This window comes from Gymnoscopelus microlampas, assembly GCF_963454915.1.
Source record: "Gymnoscopelus microlampas genome assembly, chromosome: 8".
Classification (NCBI taxonomy): domain Eukaryota; kingdom Metazoa; phylum Chordata; class Actinopteri; order Myctophiformes; family Myctophidae; genus Gymnoscopelus; species Gymnoscopelus microlampas.
In genome coordinates, this window is record NC_139945.1 from 32369137 (window position 1) to 32395816 (window position 26680).

The 26680-nt window shown below is 46.1% G+C and overlaps 1 protein-coding gene across 1 annotated transcript in view; it reads left to right on the top strand.

Moving 5' to 3' along the window:
• Positions 1 to 26680, top strand: part of dner (delta/notch-like EGF repeat containing) — a 72407-nt gene that overhangs the window by 43335 nt on the left and 2392 nt on the right. The window contains exons 5-12 of the mRNA XM_084065553.1: positions 2370 to 2518; positions 5515 to 5668; positions 6974 to 7087; positions 11555 to 11788; positions 22202 to 22324; positions 23396 to 23509; positions 23712 to 23843; positions 25744 to 25990. Of these exons, the coding sequence (XP_083921679.1) occupies positions 2370 to 2518; positions 5515 to 5668; positions 6974 to 7087; positions 11555 to 11788; positions 22202 to 22324; positions 23396 to 23509; positions 23712 to 23843; positions 25744 to 25990 (1267 nt within the window). The remainder of the gene's footprint in view (positions 1 to 2369; positions 2519 to 5514; positions 5669 to 6973; positions 7088 to 11554; positions 11789 to 22201; positions 22325 to 23395; positions 23510 to 23711; positions 23844 to 25743; positions 25991 to 26680) is intronic.

The window sequence follows — 26680 nt, forward strand, 5'->3', positions numbered from 1 at the left end:
CAAATGGACCCATAAGAGGAGGATTTTACTGCGTAGATATTGAAGGAAAAACCAGCAGGAATAGAAAAAGAGACGAAGCGTGCTGTTTTAACTTGAGAATGAAATGAAATCACAGGATTTCACCGTGTGAGACGGAGGAAGAGGGGAAGAGGAGAAATGAAGGGCGAGTAACAGCCATAACATCAATAGGTGAAGATGGATGAAGAGGATTCTGTCATGCATGAACAGTATGTGTGCGCACACACAGTTAATGCATGAATTAATTCCTGATACCAATACCTCCGTTTGATCTGTGCTGCACACTTAAGATGTGTGTCATGAGCTATTTGTATGCATGCATGCGTGTGTGTATGTGTGTGTGTGTGTGTGTGTGTGTGTGTGTGTGTGTGTGTGTGTGTGTGTGTGTGTGTGTGTGTGTGTGTGTGTGTGTGTGTGTGTGTGTGTGTGTGTGTGTGTGTGTGTGTGTGTGTGCGTGCGTGCGTGCGTGCGTGCGTGTGTGTGTGCGTGTGCATGTGCGTGCGTGTGTTGAGTTTATTGAGTTTATTAGGACCCTCATTAGCTGATGCAGTTTAGCTAGCTAGAGCAAATCAATAGTAAAGAAAGGAGGAACAGTGAATTTGTTGGTTAGGAAGTCAGTTTGAGTTGCCTACATATGTGTGCGTTTTCACAATTTTTTGTGCACATGCTTGTGTGTGTGTGTGTGTGTGTGTGTGTGTGTGTGTGTGTGTGTGTGTGTGTGTGTGTGTGTGTGTGTGCGTGCGTGCGTGCGTGCGCGCGCGTGCGTGCGTGCGTGCGCGCAAAGCATCACTAAGCAGGAAGGAGCAATGACTGGGCATTTGTGGATTGTGACGCCATTGGGTAGAGGGTATCATTTAGTCTGGCCTCAGGGAGGGACACGCTGGCTTGTAGCCTTTTCATTGGCTGAGGACCTTGCAGTGTCGATGGCTCAACCTTGCTGCATTTCCAGCTCATTGGCTCAGATCATGGCCCTTAATAATGGCAGTTTATCTTCACTGAGGCTATTTTTAACCAAGGACTGTGAGCTGTCTGATCTGATTCAAGATATAACAAGAGGCGGGCACGTGCATGTGCACGTGTTCTCACATGCGCTCAACTGCAAACACACACGCATGCATGCACGCATGCAAGCGTGCACGCACACACACACACACACACACACACACACACACACACACACACACACACGCACGCACACACACACACACACACACACACACACACACACACACACACAACATACACACAACATACACACTACATGCATGCACACAGTTGAAATCACACTTAACTTTGTAACGGAGACAAGGCGGAGAAGCAGGTCACGGTGAATATTTGCTGTTATCACTTCTCTTCCTCACACATTTCGGTCAGATGGGAATACATCTCTCTAGTTTACACTGACAGCCTGGGGTACTGTGTAATGATTGAATAATTGATCCGTGGAAGAGGAAGTACACTACACAAGCTGCAAGACAATTGCAGTCATGAGCCTCTTATACTGTATAACAAGGAATAGCTCACTATAAGCTCACTTCTTAAGTCCCATTAACGGTGGGGCTCTAAGGATGGTGATGTCATTCTGTCCATCTGTCATTCTGACTGTCCGTCAGTCGATTCATCCACCACATTTGGTCCCAATCAAGAAATAAAAAAATGTAATGGGTGCATTGCCGTGACACTTAATGAGCACATTCATGCTCCATGGAGGATGAACCCTGACCATTTTGAGTGATATGACCTTGCCTGGTACCTTCAAACCAACATTTCAGCTATGCACACAAGATATCATATGATATAAGATGGCAGGATGAACCCAACAGATTTTCACTCTAGCGCCACACTGTGGCCAAAATGTCTATTGGGTGTAAGGAGCAGCACAACCTGTAGGGGCTGCTAGCGGGGCTTTTAGACTCCAAGGGCCCTTATTTCCACGCACCCAGTGCGACACAGTACTAACGTAACAGGCAGTGGAATTGTCATTGCTATCTTCCGACCGGTGTGGTGTAGTTGTAGTATGTACAGTAGATGTTCCCCCTGTCCAAGGGGACAGAGTGCATTTTCAGGAATTTTCCTGTGTCAGCAGCATACAGTGCAGTATGTGCAAAAAAAGGGCTTATTTTCTTGCTAATACAATTATTTTCCCAAACACCTGTTGACAAAAATAAAAGATGAATAGTTTTAATATTACTGATTCTGATTCTGGTGTGTGTGTGTGTGTGTGTGTGTGTGTGTGTGTGTGTGTGTGTGTGTGTGTGTGTGTGTGTGTGTGTGTGTGTGTGTGTGTGTGTGTGTGTGTGTGTGTGTGTGTGTGTGTGTGTGTGTGTGTGTGTGTGTGTGTGTGTGTGTAGGTGTTGTGCGTGTCGGCACCCCCACGGCTCCAGAGGTCACCCTGCGTCTCAACCTGACAGTGAAAGCCAGCAGCTGTATGGAGCCCGGCAGCCGTTTCAGTGACCCGCAATGCTCTGGGAAGGGCAAGTGCATCACACAGTCCTCTGCGGTATGATGGCAGTGAAGAGTTAATCCCATTCAGACCTGGAAAGCATCTGTGTCATTTTAGATTTTATTTTCAGCTATATACATAGCAACATAGGTTTTTCCGAAGGATTTAGAAGGCATTCCGCTGCTGTCAGGGCAGAAACCTCTTATCTCCATCTTCTAACTTTTTGTGTTTTTTCGCAAATTAGCGCCCTCGATCATACCACAGCGGCAAACAAAAGTACCTAAAGTAGCAGATCTGCAAGCTTGAAACGCGGCGCGAAGCGTTGATCTGCTACTTTTGCTATTGTATTTATTTAGTATTGATTATTATTTGAATCCTGAAAAGTAACAGTTTTGAAGATTTCCACCGGACAGCGACAATTTGTAGAATCGGGTCTCAGGTCTCAGGTCTAAATGGGTTTTCATTTCTCTGAGATAATTTCAGCTGGTATTTCTGGAAAGACAGTAGAAGGGGTGGTTTGCTGCAAAAATCACAAGCTGGACCCATGCAGAAGTCCTACTTTCTACAGGGTTTCTACAAATGCACGTGTTCTGTTTTCTCAATCCCCAAGAGGAATAGTTTGGAACATTCTTCTGTACAATTGCACGCTGGTAGGGATTTGTCAGTGACTACCACTGCGTATTCACATACTGTAGGTGACCTTTTATGTTAAAAATAGACTAGTGAGCCACCTAATTCGTTTTTTGTCCGTTTTTTAGGTTAAAGTGAGACGAACAGTCTGAGGGGAGGCATAGACAAGAGAGAAATTGAGACAGAGTCCTCTAGCGGTCTCTGCTCTATCAGAACAGAACAGAACAGAACAGAACAGAACAGAACAGAATAGCGCAGGGCAAAGCTGTTCTTTGTACTGCTGAATATATTTAATGACAGTTACCATTAAATATGTCTATGTCAATCTAAAGATAAAGCTTTTTTAAATTGACTTTCTGGAGATAATCTGCAATAGTCTGTTTTTGCTCTTTTGAAAAGTATGAAAACATGCTTCACAGTAAGTAAAATCATCAGGTTTCTTTTATGTAGAGTAGACAATTATTTGTATCAACTTTCTTCTCCCAATTTAGTCGTTACGCCAATTACTCTCCCCACACATTTCTGTGCTGCCACTGCTATTGTACCGTACTGGCTCACTTGCCAGTGTGGTGTAGAGGCCGTAGTGCCTCCATCTTACTCCTCCTGTTCAGTGTTACCCCGCTGACAGGTACCTCCCCATGCACCCTAACCTATAGACCCCTTAATAGACGACGTCACACTGATGAGAACCAGTATGCGCGCTCAGGCCGGCACCAAATGAAACCCATTCTGTCATGTCTCGCTAGGACCCGCCTCACTAGCTAACACACAAGAGGAGGTTGAATGAACTGAAACCAGCGCACCCCGAAACAATTATGTTGGGAATTGATTGCATGAAACAATCATCTGTGCGTCCAGTCTCAATGTTGGTAAACACATAATTGGTCTATAGTAGTCTCTAGCTCAGTGACAAAGATCACCCTCACCGCCAAGCTTACCTCCCCCAAACACGGCCAGCAGTGTTTGTACAGATGCTCGGTTGAAATTAGATATTATGTGAAATGTTTAGAAAGATTTGTTTTGAATGTAATGACATTGTTTTTATGACTTCCAAGATTTTAATGTTACATTTGTGTGTGTTTATAGTTTTACCTTTTCTTATCAAAATGTTTTATCCCACGATTTTTGTAACCCATTTTTCACCCAGTGCCAATGCTGTAATCCTGGGCGCTACTCTCCCTCTCCCAGCCTGGGGAGAGCCCCGAACTGAGCTCATGCTTCCTTCAATGCATGAGGAGTGAGCAGGCCGCTTCTTATCACCTGACAGGGGGGAGTTTCCCCGGTAGGTCGTAGCGCGTGGAAGGAACACGTTATTCCAACCAGTTCCTTTCCCCTCCATCAGCTGACCAGGGGGAGGCAGTGTAGAGACCAGGATTACTGCATGTTTTTTGTGATGGTACCTACCCTAGGGGAAATAGGGAGAACATGCACACTCCACACAGAAAGGCCCTTTCGCCAATCCCACCTAGGGTATGGACACTGATGGCCCGGAGGAGAGAACACGCCCACAGCGTCCCCGGTGAGAATCGAACCCAGGAGCGCTACCGACTGCGCAACCGTGCCCCCATAGTTTTGCCTTTTGTTACGATGCGCCATGGTGGATTCAGCGGTATCGTATTGGACAGGTACTTTATCCCTGCACCACCCAAGTGCTATAACAGAGTTAATTTAATTCAGTGAACAAATGGAACCAAATGGACCCATAAGGGTCTATTTGTTCACGCTCTCACTTGCTCACTAAAAACACTCGGGATTTTAATGTATGTACCCTGAGGGACCAAGAGATGGGGGCTGGAGGGAAGGACCTGAGGACTCTCCCTCACCCGTACCTGCACCTTCTCCTCCTGCACTGTGCTGTACAGGGGACATGTAGCTCCTGCTCCCTGGAGGTTGCTGAGGAGTGAACAAAAGGCCGGTGCAGAGGAGAGGGCATGCCGGTGGGGCAGTATGGTAGATTCTAACTATAGCAAAGCTCAGGGATTTGGGATGGAGTTTTAAATGTGCTGAGCCTGGTTTGAGCACCAGATATTGCACAGATTTGCCGCTCAGTCTCCAACAAACTTGCTGCTACTGAGATCCCTTCTCGTTTCTTTTTCATTTCTTCCCAATCTAATTATTTTGCCATTTCTCAGAGGTTTGCAGAACATTGGATGTCTTAATAGTGTCACAGTATTCAGTCTCATTATTTCTATTTCATAACCTTTTCTTTCCATCGTAGCTGCTCATTAGAGTAGTTTACCAGGATGTATGCTCTGCGAATTTTGTAATGTTAACTGGGTGTGTGTGTGTGTGTGTGTGTGTGTGTGTGTGTGTGTGTGTGTGTGTGTGTGTGTGTGTGTGTGTGTGTGTGTGTGTGTGTGTGTGTGTGTGTGTGTGTGCGTGCGTGCGTGCGTGCGTGCGTGTGTGCATGTGTGGATTTCCAGAGCACCTTTTATTGTGAATGTGAAGATGGCTACACAGGGATCTTCTGTGAGGAGTTTGATGCCTGTCATCACAGACCTTGTCGCAACAACGGAACGTGCACTGACCTCAGACAGGGGGATGAGGGTCACAACTTCACATGTACCTGTCCCCCAGGTATTTGTGTGTGTGTGTGTGCGTGCGTGCGTGCGTGCATGCGTGCGTGTGTGTGTGCTTGTGTGTGTGCTCGTGCGTGCGTGCTTAATGCAACATTATGAGTGTCATGTGCATCATTGTTTCAGGCTGTGTGTCTGTATACTGTGCGTGTGTTTATCTTTCAAGACACAGAAGTATCCAAGCCTGTCTGTGTGGTCTCGGCAGGGTTGATTAGTGCTGAGAACACTCAAGAGGTCTCAAGCCTGTCTCCCATCTCTCTGTTTGGCAAACTCTAATTGAGAGAGAATGAAGAGAGACAGCCTTTGATCGTATCAGTTATTTTGGGAGCCAGTGTGGGGGGAAGGTAAATGATCTCATGGATGTATGGAGCCCGTTGATTGCCAGCCACTTACCAATAATGAAGGGTGCTAACACACCTAATGGAAGTGTTTAGGCTTCCTTACACAAGACAGAAGAAAGAGAGAAGAAACAAGAGAGAATGGTTGACAGACCACATGAATCTGGGGGTGTATATAGAATCAAGAGAGATTGACAGCTATTTTACACGCATTGCAGTGACACTGGCGCTATGCACCACCACCCTGGACTTCTGTGCCTGTGGAATGTGTCCAGTGATGATGACATCATCCATTCCTTGTTTCTAGCCTGCTGATCATGTGGCTGTAACGATGGCTGTGTCAGTCTGTTGGTCGGTCGTTCGATCAATCCGTCCATCCACCACTTTGATCTAAAATACAATATTCTGAAAACTACTGGCTGGGTCGCCATACAATTGGCTGTGTTCCTTCATCCTCCTCAGAGGATGAAACCTACTGACTGGTGATTCCTAAAGCCAAAATTTACCAAAATGTGTAATTGCATACAAGAGCCAATATGCAATATAACCACAATAGTGAGACATGAGAGAATGTTGGTTGGTTGGTTCAAATCACTATGGTCCAGATGGGTGTCAGGAGCGGCACGGCATCTAGGGGCTATTATTGGGGCTTTTAGAATAGTGTTGTTGTTGTTGTTGTTGTTTGGACAATCAAGTCTCTGACCAATTACCAATGACACAGTGACCATGGAGTGATAGATATTAATTGAACAGTTGGGCAAAGTTTTGGCTGAGGTCAACAACTGGAAGAAGGCTTTGATTAGTACTGTTAACCAGCTCAGATGATAAAATGTAATATGTTATTTTCCGGAACTGCTCTAGTTGCTGTATCGCTAATACAGGACCAATGCAGGGTAGTTGAAGTGAGGGGGGATAGGGATATGTCTACCTCTTCATAACCAGCTGTACTGTCTCAATGTGATTCTCAGGTTATGAAGGGGAGCGCTGTCAATCACTAGTGGACCACTGCCTCTCCCAGCCATGTAAGAATGCAGCCACTTGCTCCAGTAGCCTGGCTGGACCCAGGTGCTACTGCCCTGAAGGTAAGTATTCAACCACAAGCTACTGCACTGAATACACCAAAGTCTCATCTGGTTGCGCCACATGACGTTTGCAAGTGTGCTCATTTCTGTGTGCATGTTTGAAGGAGCGAGGAAGAAAGAGAGAGATTTTGCATATGCATTATTTATTTTTTAACTTAAATGTTTATCCTGCAATTTTTGTTTCACCCAGTGCCAATTGTCTAAGTAATCCTGGGCGCTACACTCCCTCTGCCAACCTAGGGAGAGCCCAGAGCCGAACTCATGCCTCCTTCAATGCATGAGGGCTAACAAGCCTTCTTATCACCCAACGGAGGGGAGTTTCCCCGGTAGGACGTAGCGCGTGGAAGGAACACGCTATTCCAACCAGTTCCTTTCCCCTCCATCAGGCGCCCTGGCTGACCAGAGGGAGGCAGTATTTGCATGTGCAGCAAGCTGATGTAGCTGCTGTTATCTTGGTCTTGGTATATGTTGTGTGCTCGCTATGTGTTTATCAGTATCTATGCCACTGTGATGCTTAATTTAAACCTTTCTCCTCCATTCTAATTAGTCTGCATAGCCTTCACGACCCACTCAAGCCTCTCCCGGGAAAACTCTGACCGCAAAACTTCTGCCCAAACAGCACTCCTCATCAAGGGCACAGTTGTCCCCAATTAAACACAGGCACATATGTACACACAATAACACAGCCGTGACACACAAGCACGCACTTTTACACATTCTTATGCACGCACACTGTGCACACATAACCATTGACACCGACAAGCTTACACAGCAAACACAGTAAGTTGTCCATGATCTATCAATAAAGAACAGAGAAAGGGTGTAGAAGCTGGCAGGGAGAATGCTGCTTGTCCCGGGTACAATTCCCAGCGGTCAATTTTCTGATCCAGAGCAGGGCCAACAATGCACCACATAACTGAATTATTAATCCGCTGTTGCTAGAGAACAAGGGCTCCAACAAGGACAGGAATTCATAATCCACCACATGTTTATTTATTTTCAACTGCCGAAAAAGGAAAAAATAAGAAAAAGAAGAAGTGGAAACCATGGCAACTTTTAATTAGTGCAAGGAAGTTGTATTTTGTGGAGCACCTCTTGATTTTTAACAGGCTTGTTTGGTAGCACAATGTGAAGCAACTGTAGCCTACACTACAAAATCTGAGTGTTAATTTAACTCTGAAAGAGTTATTGAAGATTGAGAGATTGTCTCAGTGTAGTTGCTTGATAGAAGAAAAGCCATCTGTCATGAAAACATGTCAAACTCTGTGTGAAAGCTCACCGCCTAGTAAGCCTTTCTTTATACAATAACATACATGTTAAACTCTGTTAAAGCTCACCTCTACCGTATGTATATAACACTTTATAATAACATAGAAGAAGCTCCTGACTCAAGTGCACATGAGAGAAAACACATACTTTGACCTAAAAACACAGAATGGCAAGCCAATACAATGAGAGAAAGAAGAGTTGCTTGTTGATTTCTTTTTTTTAAGTCTATAAATTGGTATCTGACATATAAGTTAACCAGCATCATCACTGATCCACATCCTCCCATAAATAAATCTTCTCTATTAAGATATGAATGGTTTCTCTGTAGTAGCAGTTATGCAATAAAACATGTCAAAAACTGAAATCACTTTCTGATTCCACGCATGGATTGCACTGCAGTGCAGAGCAGTGTCTAGAGCAATGTGGGACAATATATTTAAAAGATAGAATGGGAGAAAGTATAACACAAGGTTAGTTCTGCATGAGATATGAAAGCAGTAGTTCTTAGATTTTCATCTTTTCTGCTTGCATTTCCCACAGGACTCAGTTCCTATCTCAGGAAGTGATGGATCACTTTACTCTGCTTTCTGCTTTTAGCCTTTTGTCAGGACCAGGCCAATATCATGCTCTATCAAGGCTTTAAAGATGATAACAAAACAAATACTTGCTTTAGCATCCTCTTGCATGTATGTGCAAACAAATCAAGGTGTTGTTAATTCCTCCTGGTGAAGCCCATACAAGACCTGACCTGGCTCTGAGCATTTGACATTGGCTGATTTTTTTGTCAGAAAGAAATCCTTCCCTTCTTGTTGGCAGGGGAGGATTCAAGAATTTTAGACACATTTCGACGATTTGAAGCGACCGACCGCAGAACATAGGCGGTTCATATCCGACATAGTAGGTCTTCACGTTTGACTCTCTCGGGTCCCAGATGTAGCGATGGATATGTGTGGGCCCGACCATCTCCCACTCCTGCTTCCAAGTTGCCACCAGCCATGCGTTTATTGACAGGTCTTCAGGGATAGAACAGAGCATCTCTTGTGCCATCTTATTGTAGGGATGGCGGGACTTGAGTGTGCTTGGGGGTGCCGCTATCGTTGTGGTCATGCAGGATGTACCAGTCATGTTTCTGGGCTGTCCTTGCCAAGACAAGGGTAGAAGCCACTAGGACTGGCAGGTGGAACACAGGGGTAGGCTTCAGGCACCCAGCTGTAATCCAGAGGGCGTAGTCAATGGTAACATCAACCTTTGTGATGTGTGGGCTTTCTTCTCCAGGCTGGGGCACAGTATTCGGCTGCAGAGAAGATCAGGGTTTGCTTGGTTATTCATAACGTCTTGGTGGAGGCTCCCCAGATCGTGCCAGCGGGAAGTCGGATAAGCGAGACCCTTGATGTCACCTTGGCCATAACGTCTTCTACAGTAGGTGTTGCTTGAAGGATAGTATCTGATCCAGGCATATGCTGACGTATTTTGGGGCTTGCTGGAACTCCAGGCGCTTGCCAACAAAGACGTCCAGTTCCCTTTTTGCTTCTCTGTTGTTAAGATGGTATGCCGCCGACATTGTCTTACCAATTCTGAGCTGCAGGCGCCACGTCCGAAGGTAGGCTATGCCCAAGTCTTGGTTGAGACCATCTTCCATCGCCTTCCATGTTGGTCGGTGCAACATGATGGCCAGCGCATCCGCATAACCATAATTACTAGATGCTGTATCCGGTATGTCGTAGATGTAGATGTTAAACAGAACCCTGTGGGACACTGTTCCTCAGTCTTTTGAGCCTGCTACACTGGCCATCACGGGTCTCGAGGATGAAACTGCGGTTTGATGAAGTTCACCATATGCTGATCTGGGATTGTCCTTGGTGCCAGATGGTGTCGTATGCAGCTGTCAGGTAGCCTGACACTTTTTTTCATTTGCCTGAATTTTCATTTTGTTTCATAGCCAGAATAGTTTTTTTAATGGCCGTGGCTAGCGATTCAGGGGCTGGAGCCAAGCTAGCTGTCAGATCCAGTAACACTACTTCTTGTTGTCCTGGAAGCTGTCTTCAATGTCTTGTTACCTGGTCCACCGTTGGTTGACCTGCAATGATGGAAATCGGCTTGTATCCACGCACGCACGCACGCACCTACGCACGCGTGATGCACAAGCATGCACACCAGAGTTTTTTTGCATACTGTACAGTTTGGTGCTTCAACACCATCTACAGCACAGACACATACATCGTCACCCATAACATGCTGCATAAATCAAAGCCAATTCATCCAACAGAGCTCCCTTGAGTATAGAAGTCACCACAGCAGAAAGGGTTAAAATGAACTGATCCATGGCGGTCAAGGATAACTTTGGCAGAAGTCATCAAAGGAGACCCAGAGACTTGATCACAAAATATTGACAGCAAGAACAAAAGCAGTATTCAACTGGCTTTGCTCTTGAGACACTCTTCTGTCACTGGGACCAGTTGACATTGTCTGTTTTGTTGTCAACCTTTCACGGTTTGTTTGTTGTCACACTGCAAAAGAAGGAAATAGCCATAGCCTCTGGTTGCGCCCCTCTAGTGCAAAATGGCTTAAAATGAAAGAAAGCAAGAAAGAAATAAAGAAAGTTTATTTCACCGTCTGACGTGGACATTTATCATCTCACCTCTATATATTCTCTCTTTTTGTTGTTCTCCTCTCCTTCCTCTTTATTGCCTCTCCCCATACCCCTTTTCTTCTATACTGCACCTCAATTTAATCTACTGCATCTGTCAATATGTCTGTCCTTATCTGTCTTACAGGTCCATTTGTTCACTCTCAGAGTTAAATTAACTCTCTGGATTTAACAGTGCACATTGCTATCAGTCTTCCCATGCGAGAGGGAATGTAGGGCGTAATTTCGTAATTTCATTCTGCTGTGCATCTCTGATGTAAAGTTATGAATGAGAATAAAGAGGAACTTGAACTTGAGCAGTGGTTCTCAAACGTTTTAACTTCAAGGACCCCCATAACTCTGAGAGTGTACAAATGGGTCCTTGGACCCCACTTTGAGAACCATTGATGTAGAGCATTGAAAATGAGTGTGTCACGTTTTCTCCCGGTCTTGTCCCCTTTCTCCAATGATGCCTAATTCATAGGTCATGACCAAGTAAGTTCACAGATACAACCAGATAAGTATAAATCAGGCTTTACTGTACCTCTGTGTCTATTATATCTGCCCCATAGGCTATCAGGGGGCCACGTGTGAGCAGAAGGTGGACCCATGCGCCTCCAGTCCTTGCCATAACAACGGGACCTGCTATGCCCAGGGCCCTGGTCCTCTGGGCTTTGGCTGTAGCTGTGCAGCAGGCTTCACTGGCCCCACCTGCGCCCAGCTGGTGGACTTCTGTGCCCTCAACCCCTGTGCACACGGGATCTGCCGCAGTGTTGGCAACAGCTACAGGTGTCTGTGTGTTCCAGGTAGGTTGTCTCTGCCACTGAAGTCTCACCGATTGATTTGTGTCATCCATTGATTGATTTGTCTTTTTGGCACAAGGCAGTCATGATAACATTATGTTACAAAGGTATTCCCTGGGCTGAGCTGAAAGATGATGATTGTGCTCTCTTTTCTTCTTCTGCTGAGACTTTTTTCTGCTGCTGTGAAATGCTGAAGTGGCATTAAACTAAATGTTTATGGATAAAACCCGGACAACAGGTAGTTATACGTAGCTGCTGCTGTAAGTAGCAGATGAAGAAAGAGCAAGAGGATGGGGATGAGGAATAGGAGAAAGGTGAAAAATAGCAAGAGGAGGCAGTCGAAGACAAGAAGAAGAATAATTTATATGGGTTTGTTTATCAATTGAAGGCCAAGCGTTCAGCAATCAACAGCAGGCTTGTATATAGATAGGCATGTATCTACAGTCTATCTCCTCAAAGGTAGACCAATCACAGCTAATGTTAAGTCCACAAAACAGAACCACTGCACCACAGTCTGCACCAGGAAATGCCTGGCTGGTAATAAATGGAATGTGAGGGACTTCATCTGAGTCTTCGATGATGAACCTGCTGATTTGGAAAGGTTTCGTAAGGAGCCTGCCATATCTCCCGGGCACGACGAACCCCCTCAGGGCCATACGTAAAGTAAAAAGTAGAGAGAAGAACTAACAGGGTGGGAAGGGGGGATGCAGAATGCAAGATGAAAGAGGGGGATGAGGGTTAGATGAGCATGTTTGAATGAAGTGAATTGATTGGAAGTGATTTGATTGGAGGTGTGGTCCTTCTCCTGAACTTCTGATAGGAGCTCCATTTATTTCACCCTACTAGTCGACATCTCCACAAGCAGCCAGTCTCTATAGTGTGGCCTCATCACATCTCATTTTTAGTCCTTCAACACCTGTCTCCTTGTGTTTTCGCGGTAAATAAGGGTTTACAATATAAGCATATCATATTATTGCTTGTGTAGGACAAGTATGTGCTTTCTGTCTCAGGTTGGCTCAGATTCAAGTACAAAGGCAGTAAATATGAACAATGGGGGAGTTTTTTTTTAAGTTAAGGGGAAATTGAGGCACTGGCTCTCCACTAAGACCAATTGAGTGGAATAATGGCTAATCATTATCCATTCCATTCCATCACATTTATCCACTAGTAATGGTGGTGGTGGGGGGAGCCAAGGTGGTGGGGATGAGAGTGGGGGTCCTGATGGTGCGTGTGTGTGTGTGTGTGTGTGTGTGTGTGTGTGTGTGTGTGTGTGTGTGTGTGTGTGTGTGTGTGTGTGTGTGTGTGTGTGTGTGTGTGTGTGTGTGAGTGTGTGTGCGTGCGTGCGTGCGTGTGTGTGTGTGGGGGGGGGGGGGGGGGGGGGGCACTCACCATGGACACAACACTTATAGAAAATACATCCTATACCCCCTTGCTCACGGTACATTTGCACACAATGAACACTTGAGGATTTTACTGTGTGTGCTTCTTGAGATACAGACGTCATTGCCTCTTTGTGTGACGCTCTGTGTGATATTGAGTCTCATCGTCTGCTTTCTTCCTGTCCTTGTCCTTTTGTCCTTCCTTTCTCTTTTATCTATGCCTGTTTACCAGCACTCGCCTTCCTTTCATGCTCTGTTGTCTGGTTGTCATGGTGATACAGTCTCTTCGCATGTGTGCATGTGTGTGTGTGTACGTGTGTGTGTGTGTGTGTGTGTGTGTGTGTGTGTGTGTGTGTGTGTGTGTGTGTGTGTGTGTGTGTGTGTGTGTGTGTGTGTGTGTGTGTGTGTGTGTGTGTGTGTGTGTGTGTGTGTGTGTGTGTGTCTGGCTCGAAGGCACTGTCTGCAGCCATGACTAAACTGGTAGGTGCTGTTGTCCAATCAGAAGCCTCTGCTCACGCAGTCCTGTCTAATGCGATTGGTGAAATCTGTGATTTGTAATCAGCATCCCAGACGCCACACTGAACAACACACACACACACACACACACACACACACACACACACACACACACACACACACACACACACACACACACACACACACACACACACACACACACACACACACACACACACACACACACACACACACTCTCGCTCTCGCTCTCGCTCTCTCTCTCTCGCTCTCGCTCTCGCTCTCGCTCTCTCTCTCTCTCACACACACACACACACACACACACACACACACACACACACACACACACACACACACACCAAGAAGAGTGTTTTGCACCATAATTGACCTTTTATCCACCACATCAGTATGCCAGCTTGTGTGTGTGTGTACTGGTATTACTGTATACTTGTGAGGGCCATCCTAACAGTTTATGTCCTCACAAGTGCAGTATACTATAGTAATATCAACGTGTGTGTGTTTATTGTTTATTATTATTAGCTGACGCAGAGGTGACAGCTAGTCTTCCTGGGGTCCATATAAGATGCATACAAACATAAAAACATGAAAAATACATAACTACAATACATTATACAAGGATTTAATACAACAAGATTAAGATTCCGGTCATGTGGTCTGCAGCAACAAGTCGTTAAATCATCTTGAATGATCATTTATTTTGTGTGAGATGAATGTGAGATGGTAACAAGTTCCAGAATGATATAGATCTATAAATAACTGTGTGTGAGATATTGAGATTGAGATTCGTTCTTGGGGCAGGAAGTGTTAAATGGCCACGGCTGGCATTCCTGGTGTAATTGTGTGTATTGGTTGATTTTGAAATGTTTGCAAAAATAATCTGGTGTTTGATTTAAAATAATGTTTCTGAAGAACATAAGGAGACTACAAAGCAGTTTTGTTTGACAGATAACCAGGACAGGCGTGTATGCATATCATGCAATACTATTGTGTGTTGAACAATGAAGTGCCAGTCTGGCAGCTCTGTTCTGAACAAGTTGCAATTTGTTCAGGTCCGACATAGTTGCTGCTGACCGTACGACACGACAGTAATGAAGGTGACCCCTACCTATTTGAGGATGTGAAGTAGGTGGACCACTTCCTGACCATGGCTATGATGCCTCTTCCCATTTTCGTCAAAATGCAATCAATATGATCAGACCATGACAGTTGACTGTCCAAGTGTGTGTGTGTGTGTGTGTGTGTGTGTGTGTGTGTGTGTGTGTGTGTGTGTGTGTGTGTGTGTGTGTGTGTGTGTGTGTGTGTGTGTGTGTGTGTGTGTGTGTGTGTGTGTGTGTGTGTGTGTGTGTGTGTGTGTGTGTGCGCGCGTGTGTGTGTGCGTATGCATGACTGCTGGCACTCTGACAGAGGACTGGCGGAGAGCTGATATGTACTAAGGATTCCATCTCCCTGCTCCGAGGGGAGTCAGGAGTGTAAGCCGGCCAGCCAGGCTGAAGATGGCAGACAGAGGCTGGGAAAAAAAGGCACTTGACATTTCACTGGCATTTCACTATGAATACCCTGGAGGCTTTAACTAGGCTCCTCGTTAATTTCCACTGCTTTCCTTCACCAAACACACATTAGCTGCAGATCCAGGGGCTGATGAAACTGTTTCAAAGTGGGTCCCAAATGAGGAAGTCAGGCAGCCAATCTGGGAAAAGGACTAATCAAAACGGAATGAGATTTGGGTCTCAATCCATAGTTTATGTATCATTCACCGGTGTTGATGTTTTGAAGTCAGTGTATCTAGAGGTTACGTATGTAACCCCAGTTTCTTTACCTTCGGAGTGATATACTCACTATGGGATAACAGCGCCCCCTGGCAATGCACAGAGCAACACACATTGCCTCCCTCGACAATTCTGATTGGATAGGGTCATGTTACGCGATCCGGTAGCCCGGAAGAGGTATAAAACCCCTCGTGTAACTATACCACGCCCTCTTAACAACTTCCCTCTGCACGCCAAATGCGCACAGAAGGGCTGTTAGGTGAGTATATCACCCCGAAGGTAAATAAACTGGGGTTACATACGTAACCTCTAGTTGTCTTTGCCCTTCTTCCTGATATACTCACTATGGGATTCATAAACCCCCCTGGGTTGGCAGGTCACACGACCCTTACAGACCCGCGCGTCTTCGGCCCCAGACCCTGCCCCACAGGCGAGACCCCGGCCACACGGGCGCCGCAGCCCACCGGGCATGAGTGCGGGATAAGTACAAGAGGTAAAGACCCTGACAGACCACAAGGTCTGCCTCATTCAACTAATGGACGTGAAGTCTATCCCATACCAAAATAGGGGAATCAGGGCCTCCTCCCCCGGGACCCAGCCTGAAGTCGGTCCCAGGGGGACATAAGAGGATGGAAAACCAAGAGAGAAAGCACGACCCCTGGGCCTGCACACCTCTCTCCTGGCTAGAAACAGCTGCTACACTAAGGACTGTGTGCGCCATTGAAGACGCCGGCACATCCAAGCTGTAAAAAGCCGCAAAAGTCGACGGAGACGACCAATTTGCCGCTGAGTATATCTCCTGCATCGAAACCCCCTATAGAGGGCCCAAGATGCAGCTACGCCCCTAGTCGAGTGGGCCCGCAGTCTCTCTTGGACAGGAGTACCACCACTCACGTAGGCCAGCCTGATGGCATCTACAATCCATCTGGACAGCGTCGGTTTAGCCACCGCCGTCCTCTGACCACCCCGGCCAAAAGAGACAAACAGCTGCATCGACACCCGGCCGGCCGCCGTCCTCTGGCAGTAAAGCTTCAAAGCCCTTACTGGACAGAGACAGTTCAACCGTCTATCCTCCACCGAAGCAAAAGGAGGAGGATGAAAAGCCACCAGCTCAACCTGGGCCACCAATGCCCACCATCCCAGTCTTGGATACAAACGCCAAGTTGGGTTTAAGCAAAACCCTCCTGCCGTCGTTGGAGAACCACATGCATTCCGCACTTACTGAGAGCACCTGCATGTCACTGACCCGTTTAGCTGTACACAGGGCCACCAAGAGGACCGTCTTGAGACTCACGATCCTCAGATCCGCAGACTCAAAAGGCTCGAAAGGAGGACGGCAGAGTGCCTCCAACACCACCGCCAGGTCCCAGGCCGGAAACAGAGGCCTGTTAACCGGCCTCGCCCGCCTAGCACCGTTCATAAAACGTCATATTAGCGGATGCTGGCCAACTGACTTGCCATCGAACCCCTCGTGTCAAGCGGAAATGGCCGCCAGGTACACCTTAACAGTCGAAAAAGCCAAGTCCTGACTTAGCCTGTCCTGCAGGAAAATGAGGATGCTGTAAACCGGAGCCTGGAAAGCCACCACCGACGGTGACTGTTCCAGACACCAAGATACAAACATGTTCCACCTGACATCATACGCCAACCTCGTGGAAACGGCCCTCGCGCCCTGGATGGTAGCCACTACATCAGGGGGCAGACCATGCGAACTCAAATTCGCCCTTTCACGGGCCAGACCCACAGGTCCAGTTCCTGCGGGCGTTCGTGGAAAACCTCGTTCCCCCCCTGTCTCAGCAGGTCTCTGAACAGGGGGAGGGGCCACGGCTCGTCGTAGAGGAGAGGAGTTAACTCCGACCTCCACACGCCCCACGCCGGGGCCACCAGTAAAACTGATAGGCCCTGGGTCCTGACCCTCTCCAAGGTTTGAGGGATCAGCTCCAGTGGCGGGAAAGCGTACAGTAGACCGTCCGGCCAACTGTGTGCCAGGGCGTCCACGCCCAAAGAAAGGTCCCCCCCTCCCTCATCGAGAAGAACCGAGAGCACTTCGCGTTCTCTCTGGATGCAAACCAATCTCCCTGACGTATCGTGCGTAATAACGCCACGGCCGTTAACATTCTGAAATTGAAAACCTTCAAATACCTGTTGAGGCCCTTCAGATTCACAATGGGTCTCACCCCCCCCCCCTTCCTTTTTCACCAGAAAATATTTCGAATAGAACCCCAGACGGTTCTGATCCGGAGATAATTCTCTGATTGCACTCTTGCTCAGGAGAGAAACAACCTCCTCCCTCAGCGTCCTGGCCACTCAGTAGCGTACGGTGGGTTCTAACGTGGACAGGGCCAGATTCTTAACCCCCCCCTCCCGCCGGGGGGGGGGGGTAGAATCTGGGGGGCGGTTGGGGGCTCGCGCAACGATGGCTGATAAGTGACAGTCTATTGAGAATTACCATCAGCGTTAATGCAAGCGAGAGAAACGTGAATAAGACACAATATGCAAGTATAGTTGGGAAGCGGCTTAGTTTGGTTGGGTTGCTGGCTCGTCGATAGCAGAGGTCTGTAGGCGCAAATGCGCCGCTGGAATCCGGGGAGCAGGGGCGCACTTATGGTGCTGCTGGCCGCGGAGATGGTTGCTGGTGGTGGCGGGTCTGGCGTTGTGGTGGGCGCTGCTGGTTGTGGCCTCACTGGCCCCCGCCAGCAGCCGCTGGTGCCTGGCAAGAGAACCGGTTTGACGGGGAAACCGTTTTTTAATGGCCACCCATTAACAATTCGGCCGAATGCAAATAAGCCCGATTTGAAAACAAAGGCGAATTTCTGTGGTTGGCAACAACAGAATAGGGTGAGGGGTGCTAATGTTGTTATGTTGATTTTTTTGTTTTTCTTTCCCCTGGGGGAGCAGAGTTTTATAGACCGGGCCATGGCCCCGTTGGCCTCTATGACGATACGCCCTTGTGGCCGCTTGGCCCGACGCGTGAGAGAACAACACTTTGTCTGTCATGGGAGGCTTGCTGGAAAATTGCAACCTGTAGGGCTCTTCCAGACTACCGGATCGCGTAACATGACCCTATCCAATCAGAATTGTCACGGGAGTCCATGTATGTTTCTCTGTGCATCGCCAGGGGGCGCTGTTATCCCATAGTGAGTATATCAGGAAGAAGGGCAAAGACAACTATAAATTCACAAAATCTCTTTGTGTGTATCATGTCCAGCGCATTACTTGGGCACCCCAGACCGATCAACTTCAAACTTGGCGTGTGCGTAGCCGATGAGCCAGGGGATGTGTGTGGAATTTGGTTGGATCGGTGGGTGTCCAGTCAGTCTGTCTGTGTCCCATTTAATGCCCATACTGTATGTAGCCTGTGGGACCTCCCAGCCGGCGTCAGTTCACAGCTGCAACCAATGCCTAATGATTAGTATAAAAGTATCTGGTAGGGAGCTGAGCGGTGCGGTAATCAGTGTCGAAATCACCTGTCGTTGAGCTGGGGAGGAACATTGGTAGGCAAACATTTATATGTGCAGCGATTTTGTAACGTTTATCATTTTAAATTGCATTTGTTTATGTAGGGCTTGGCAAAGGCTGTGAGCTGAAGGCTGCTGTGGCATGACTCGTGTTCCATAGTAGTAGGTAGGCACACGCCATGGCAACATTCTAAATCTAATGAATAATGGTGGTGTATTATTGACATTGATATGTAACACTTTGCAGATTGCCAAGGCGTTGTCTGCCGCTGCCCCATGGTTTATTGTCCTTATTAGTTTATATGGTTTTGTGTTTTTTAGTTATTGTATTTTGTTTAATCTGGCTGCTTCCCATCTAAGCACAGTTATCCTGACAGAGCATTCAGTTATATTACATCAGTAGCCTATGTATACTATGTGCAACATGGTGTGACCCAATTGGGTTCTATGTATACAGGTTCGCTGGACTGCCCAGGTTCCTAACTGTTGTTCAGTATTTGTCTTGCTATATTTTGCTCTTGCTATATCTTTTGCTCTTCTAACCTCATAAATGTTATTAAATAAAGATCAGTACTATGTACTATGATTTTATACTCTCTGTGTTTGTCATTCATTTGACAGCTTGACTGGGGAAACCTTATATGGTGTTTATTGAGTTCCCTTTATCTCAGCCTAACTAAAGGCTGGCGTAATCTACCGCTGTGTTACATGTAAATGGAGGTCCTTGGAGAATGCAATGTAAACAATATTGCATTCTATGGGAGTGAAAGGTGGAGCATTTGGTTGCAAAGCAAATTAGTTAAAAGTGCCTTGCCTTGCGTCAAACTTTGATGCGGATTTTGCCTACAGGCATTGGTCACTCCCCTTAATTTCGACTTCTTAATTGTGACCGAACTGTAATCATGCATAAGACCCTGCAGCCTCTTTGAAATGAAGAAAAAAATCACACCCTGTGTGAAGGAAGCGGTGCCTTTGGGGCGGGGCTTAACTCATTTCAGTTCGTCCCTATTGGTGGTCTGAGTCCACTTACCAAATTTGTACTTGGTAGCATGCTGCAAACTGGAATGATGGCTGTTTAAAGGCCAGCCAATGGGCAGACAGAGGGGGCGGGGCTTAAGTAATTACAGTTCGTCCCTATTGGTGGTTTTAGTCCATGTACAAAATTTGTACTCCGTAGCATGCTGCGAACTTGAGTTATGGCTGTTTAAAGGCCAGCCAATGGGAAGACAGAGGGGGCAGGGCTTCAACAATTCATGCTCGTCCCGTATTGGTGGTCTAAGTCCACATACCAAATGTGGACTTGGTGGCATGCTGCAAACTGGAGTTATAGCTGTTTAAAATCCCGTGCTCATCCCGTGCTCATACGGGCGGACGGACATAACATACGCTGGGGGTCCCTGGACCCCTCTTTGATAACTTCAGCAATTAATGCTCGGCCCTATTGGTGGTCTAAGTCCACATACCAAATGTGGACTTGGTGGCATGCTGCAAACTGGAGTTATAGCTGTTTAAAATCCCGTGCTCATCCCGTGCTCATACGGGTGGACGGACATAACATACGCTGGGGGTCCCTGGACCCCTCTTTGATAACTTCAGCAATTCATGCTCGTCCCTATTGGTGGTGTAAGTCCACATACCAAATTAGGACTTGGTGGCAGGCTTCGAACTGGAGTTATAGCTGTTTAAAATCCTGTGCTCTAAACGGGCGGACGGACATAACATACGCTGGGGGTCCCTGGACCCCTCTTTGATAACCAGTGGCACGTGTGGCCAATGAAAGGAGAGATGGCATAGGCAATCTCCGAGAGGAGAGATGGCATAGGCAATCTCCGAGTGTGTGTGTGTGTGTGTGTGTGTGTGTGTGTGTGTGTGTGTGTGTGTGTGTGTGTGTGTGTGTGTGTGTGTGCGTGTGTGTTTGTATGTGTTGCTTCTTTGCCGTGCTGACATAACATACAGACGCTCATACGGACGCTCATACGGACAGAGTCAAGTGTAGAGCGGTTGGCACCGCTAAAAACTGAATAATGATGTGTTGTGTATGTGTATGTGTCTGTGCTGCCGAACTTGGACTCTCACTGTATCCTAACGTCAGAGGCTTTCTCTGATTCAGTGCAAAGCTGCCATCCTGTGGCTGCCACTGTGCACTGCATTCTAGTTTCACATAGCATAGTGCCCAAGGTGACAGAAGCCACTGCAGAGATTCTGTTCTTGCAAATGCCCATACAACTTGAAAAGGATGAGGATAGAGTACATTTGTTGGCCCTAATAGTTCAGTCAATAAGTACAGCGGTAACTGTGTGTGAAAGATTGAAGATTGAAGTTCAATCACAGAACAGCTGTACTGGCATCTCCCCTAGGCTTAGGGTAAAAAGCTCAGTCATACGGGAGAGACTCGGAGTAGAGTTGCTGTTCCTTACGTAGAAAGGAGCCAATTGAGGTGGCTCTGATATCTAGTACGGATGCCACCTTGGCGCCTTCCCAGGGACGTGTTTGGCACACGTCCAGCTCGAAGGAAGACCAACGTTCGGGGAAGACCATTAACCAGATGGGGGATTATGCATATGCTGCCCTTGGAACGCCTCAGGACCCCCCAGTTAGAAGCCTGTGGCCCGGGAAAGGGAAGTCTGGGATTCTCTGATGGAACTGTTACCTCCGCAACCCGATTCCAGTACGCAGTAGAAGATGGATGATGGTTGAATTTGGCAAAAATAGGCGCTCTACAACATGCTGGCTGTGACTATTAGGCCTGTCACAATTATTACATAATCGTCTAATCGCAATTATTTGAGATAATCGCAACTATCTTTGCATAATCGGCATAATCGTTTCCATTTGAAAGATTTTCACACATTTTCAAATGTTTAAAAAAAGCAGAAATAGCAGATCTACAAGCTCACAACTGTCACAAAGTGAAGTGTTGTGAGCTTGTAGATCAGCCATTTCTGCTTTTTTTTTTACATGTAAAAATGATTAAACATGTCAATAATTTCTTTATATGTTTCAGTTACTTGTCATATCTGCCCTGTGCAATTTTTGCTTACGAAGCCTAAAAGGCTTTATACTGTATGTTCCAATGTTCGACGCCAAACACGTACACAATTAAATTGTTAATCGCAATTATTTGAGTGACAATTAATCGTCAACTTAAATTTGTAATCGTGACAGCCCTAGCTGTGACGCATGAGCTTGTCGATCGGGATTTTGCATTTATCTAACCTACATTACAGCTGAAGGCTTTTGTAAAAGCAGTTCAGCAGAAGTACATTATGCTGGTCACATCATCTGTACAGTATATGTGTTTCTGTGTGTCCCATCTAGGTTACCATGGTTTGTACTGTGAGGAAGAGTACAATGAATGTTTGTCTGCACCCTGCCAGAACTATGCCACCTGCAGGGATCTCATCAATGCTTATGAGTGCGTCTGCACTCCGCAGTACGAAGGTATGACTATGTGTATGCACACACACACACGCACGCACGCACGCACGCACGCACGCACGCACGCACGCACGCACACACACACACACACACACACACACACACACACACACACACACACACACACACACACACACACACACACACACACACACACACACACACACACACACACACACACACACACACACACACATTTATGTAACTAGAGGATAGGAACATATAGGGATGACCCCTAATGGGTATGTACTGATTGATTGATTGATTGATTGATTGATTGATTGATTGATTGATTGATTGATTGATTGAATATTTTATTAGGCAAAAAATGTAAAACAGCACAGTTACATTTAAAATACTTTGTCTAACAGGTCCGTTCATGAAAGTCCTTGCGGACTTGTTTCCAATGAGGGCCTTGGTATTCAATTCATAGACATATATACTGCCCTGCCAAGGTAAAGAGCAGTAACTACGAAATCAAAAATCACTGAAAATGGGTTTAAAAGTGATTTAACTGGTCAGCCAAATGAGATATCGGCATATAAGTGATATTACACTAATTTTGCATCTGTTCTTGAGGTAATTGTTTATCCCCCAAAATCAAAAAGGCTAATTTGACCTTTGGGATACACAAATAAAGTCGGCGTGTCCAAAAACGTAGTTACTGCTCTTTACCTTGGCAGGGCAGTTTAGTGGCACCACATTTCGAATATCAATAAAAGAAAAAACAGCAAAAAAAATAACATTATTTACAACAAAAGAAAAGGGGGGGGGGGAATATGTACAAGAACAGGGGGGGGGGGGTCGGCTGTCTAACGGGAAAATGATACTACCTCCTCTTTTGGCCTCCTGAAAGGGGATTTTTTTTAAGGCTCTTTTAAGGCTCTCATAAATGAGCCCAGCGAACTGCATTGTGTGTGTGTGTGTGTGTGTGTGTGTGTGTGTGTGTGTGTGTGTGTGTGTGTGTGTGTGTGTGTGTGTGTGTGTGTGTGTGTGTGTGTGTGTGTGTGTGTGTGTGTGTGTGTGTGTGTGTGTGTGTGTGTGTGTGTGTGCGCGCGCGTGCACCTCATGTAGGCAGACACTGTGAGATCTACATGGACCCGTGTCTGAAAGTTCACTGCCAAAACGGAGGCCGATGTGAGAGTACGGGGCTCAACGCCACTTGCGTTTGCACACCTGGATATCTGGGTGAGCCTTAAAGCTATGGATGTATCTGAACTTCATGTCAGCTAATTTTCATAAGTGAAATCAGAACTATGAAATTATTAATTTAGAGTTCAAGTAGTTTCACAGCCATTGTGTCGGAACAAGAATACTGGGGCTTGTCTGCTGGCTGTTGTTTATGTTGTTGTTGTTGCTGCTGCTAATGAAACACTATCTGTCCAATCAGGGAACAGGTGTGAGGTTGATGTCAATGAGTGTGAGAGCAACCCCTGTCATCATGGAGGCACCTGCACTGACCAATCAAACGGCTTCACTTGTCATTGCCCACCAGGGTGGGTGGGGCCCAGCTGTGAGATCCGTAAGTCAACTAGGGCTGCAAATATCTGTTATTACCAGCTGCTTGCAAAGCAGCGCAGTCTATATTCCGTATGACCTAATCGTCATCATTCGACATAATATGTCGAATGATGACGATTAGGTCATACATTGAAAAAATGTTGCAAATATTATTTGCAACATTTTTTCAATCATTGGCTGTCCTGGCTGTCCTTCACTCCTTCAAGCCAATGGGGACACTTCCCCGTTTTGCCTGTCCTCTAAGCCAATGGGGAGACGGGCCCTCCTCCCATGCTATGGGATCATATGGCCCCTCCCGTGTCTAACGCAGGGAACACAACTGAGCTGACCTACAAGCCCACATCGCTTCCATCAGCGACGCCTTGTGGTCTTGCAGATCGACTGGGGCGTGTCTAACAGCTCTGCTCCGTTACTGCATGTCGCACAGGACAGAGGCACGAGCTTCTCTACAAGACGGACGATGTTACATAACAACTACCACTGTTGTCATAATTATTAAAGTTTCTTAAATGTAACTTTCAAGTGAAGTTTATGGGGGGAAACTTTCTGTGCTGCTGGAGCTACGTGGTGTCTCAGCGTGGCCAGTCTGCTAGTGCCTCCGACACACACACACGCACACGCACACGCGCACACACACACACACACACACACACACACACACACACACACACACACACACACACACACACACACACACACACACACACACACACAACTAGGGCTCTAAGGGAGTCCTGACGTCCCGGGGACGTAAAAAAAAAAAAAAGTATTTGGGATGCAAATTAATCGACGCAGACGGGACGCAGAGGATTTCTTTTAGCCGACTGTGCATATTACTGTCACTGCACAAACGTGCAAACTCGCAGCATGAGACACACGGAAAATAGATATGATGTTAACAGAATGTTTAAAAAGTTACCGCAGGTGCTGATCAATGATCATCCTTTTCAGGTAGAACTTAGTTCCAAACATGCTGCGCTATTTGACGAGGCGGAGAACAGACTGTAAATCTGGCCTACAACTAGTCGAAAAGAGCCGATCTACAAGCTGTGGCTGAGAGATAAATCAGCAGCATAGATTAATAAATGTGTAAAATACAGTAAAATCCCCAAATTATGAGTCTTAATATCCAGAAAGCAACAGAAATTACTGGAAACAAATGAAAAGTTTAGGCTATCATTCAAATAAGAGAGAAGCTGCGACCTCACCTCTCTGATGGACAAGAAATAAATAATCCTTTTGCAAAAAACATCCATGTCCTGTTACTTTTTTAAACAATAATCCAAATGGGAAGTTTTCAGCAGCTACAATCATGACAGTTTGACATTGTTTGAGTCGTTTTTGGTGCAACACAAGTCAAATTCCCTCGTTGTAGTTAATTGTTTACACCTGCAGCGCTGCTGTGCGGGGTAAGCATATCCCCGCCAGGCCAGGTTGTCTACCCAGGTCTGTGAAATTCATAGGCAGTCACAGTAGCCAATTGGAATGAACTCTGCTCAAACTAACTGTTATACTGACACAGAACCATATACAGGCGGTGGTGAAAAAAGTTAGTCTGGAGCCCTGACACACAGACAAAATACAGCATGCAGCTGGTAATAATATGACTGTCAGTCATTTATTCTTGTTATTATTCTATTGGTTACGTTTTTGATTAAATATTTGAGAAGCGTGTTTTTTTATCATTTGTTTTATTTTTCAGATGTTTTTGTTTTATAATCGACTAAATTGATTAGTATGATTATGATGAATTATTATGAATTTTTCATTTATACTTAAAATATACTTGTGCTTGTGGAGATAACACACAAGCATCAATACGGATAATATATACATTTTTTAATTAAAACGAATGAAACATTCTATAATTAAATAAACTATAATAACTTATAATAACTCAGATCTGCAGTGGAAGCTGGCCCACCCTGAGGACACCCTGACCAACATGCCTCGCCACTCCCTCTACATCATCATCGGCGCTCTGTGTGTGGCCTTTGTCCTCATGCTCATCATCCTCATTGTGGGTATCTGCCGTATCAGCCGCATCGAGTACCAGGGATCGTCACGCCACGCCTACCAGGAGTTTTATAACTGCCGGAGCATCGACAGCGAGTTCAGCAATGCCATCGCCTCCATCCGCCATGCCAGGTCAGTGTGTGTGTGTGTGTGTGTGTGTGTGTGTGTGTGTGTGTGTGTGTGTGTGTGTGTGTGTGTGTGTGTGTGTGTGTGTGTGTGTGTGTGTGTGTGTGTGTGTGTGTGTGTGAGAGAGAGTGCTTTTAAACCTGGGCCATATTTTTGATCATTTCCGGATGGGCAAGCCAGTAATTCAAACTATGCAGTTTTTTTTTTGTTTTTTTTCCCCCCGACAGCACTGGAATAATGTTTCCAGACAGATTTAAGAACATATAGCCAGTATTTGGCATATAATTAAATAAAATAAAACTAGAAAAAGTGCTCCTCGGAGCACAGGTCTCCGCCAGGTCAGGTAGGTTATTGTGGGCCAGCAATGTTGATGGAATATGAAGAATCGGACAGATCCATCTCGATCACATGATCAGATGTTTGGACAAAATCTGTATGAGTAATATCAAGAAATGTGTTCTGCAAAAATCGGCCTCCTGGTGGCGCTATAATAGGGCAATGTCAAAAGAGTGGCATTTGTTCCTCAATGTAGTGTGAATGTGCGTGCAAAGTTTCACCGCAATCGGACGCTGCGATCATGATTTGAGGCATTTTGTTCAAAACAGGCCACTCTGCTAACTTTAGATGTCAATCTTAGCCAATCAGGATGGAATATGAAAAATCAAACTGATTATTCTTGATGACGTGACTATAGAG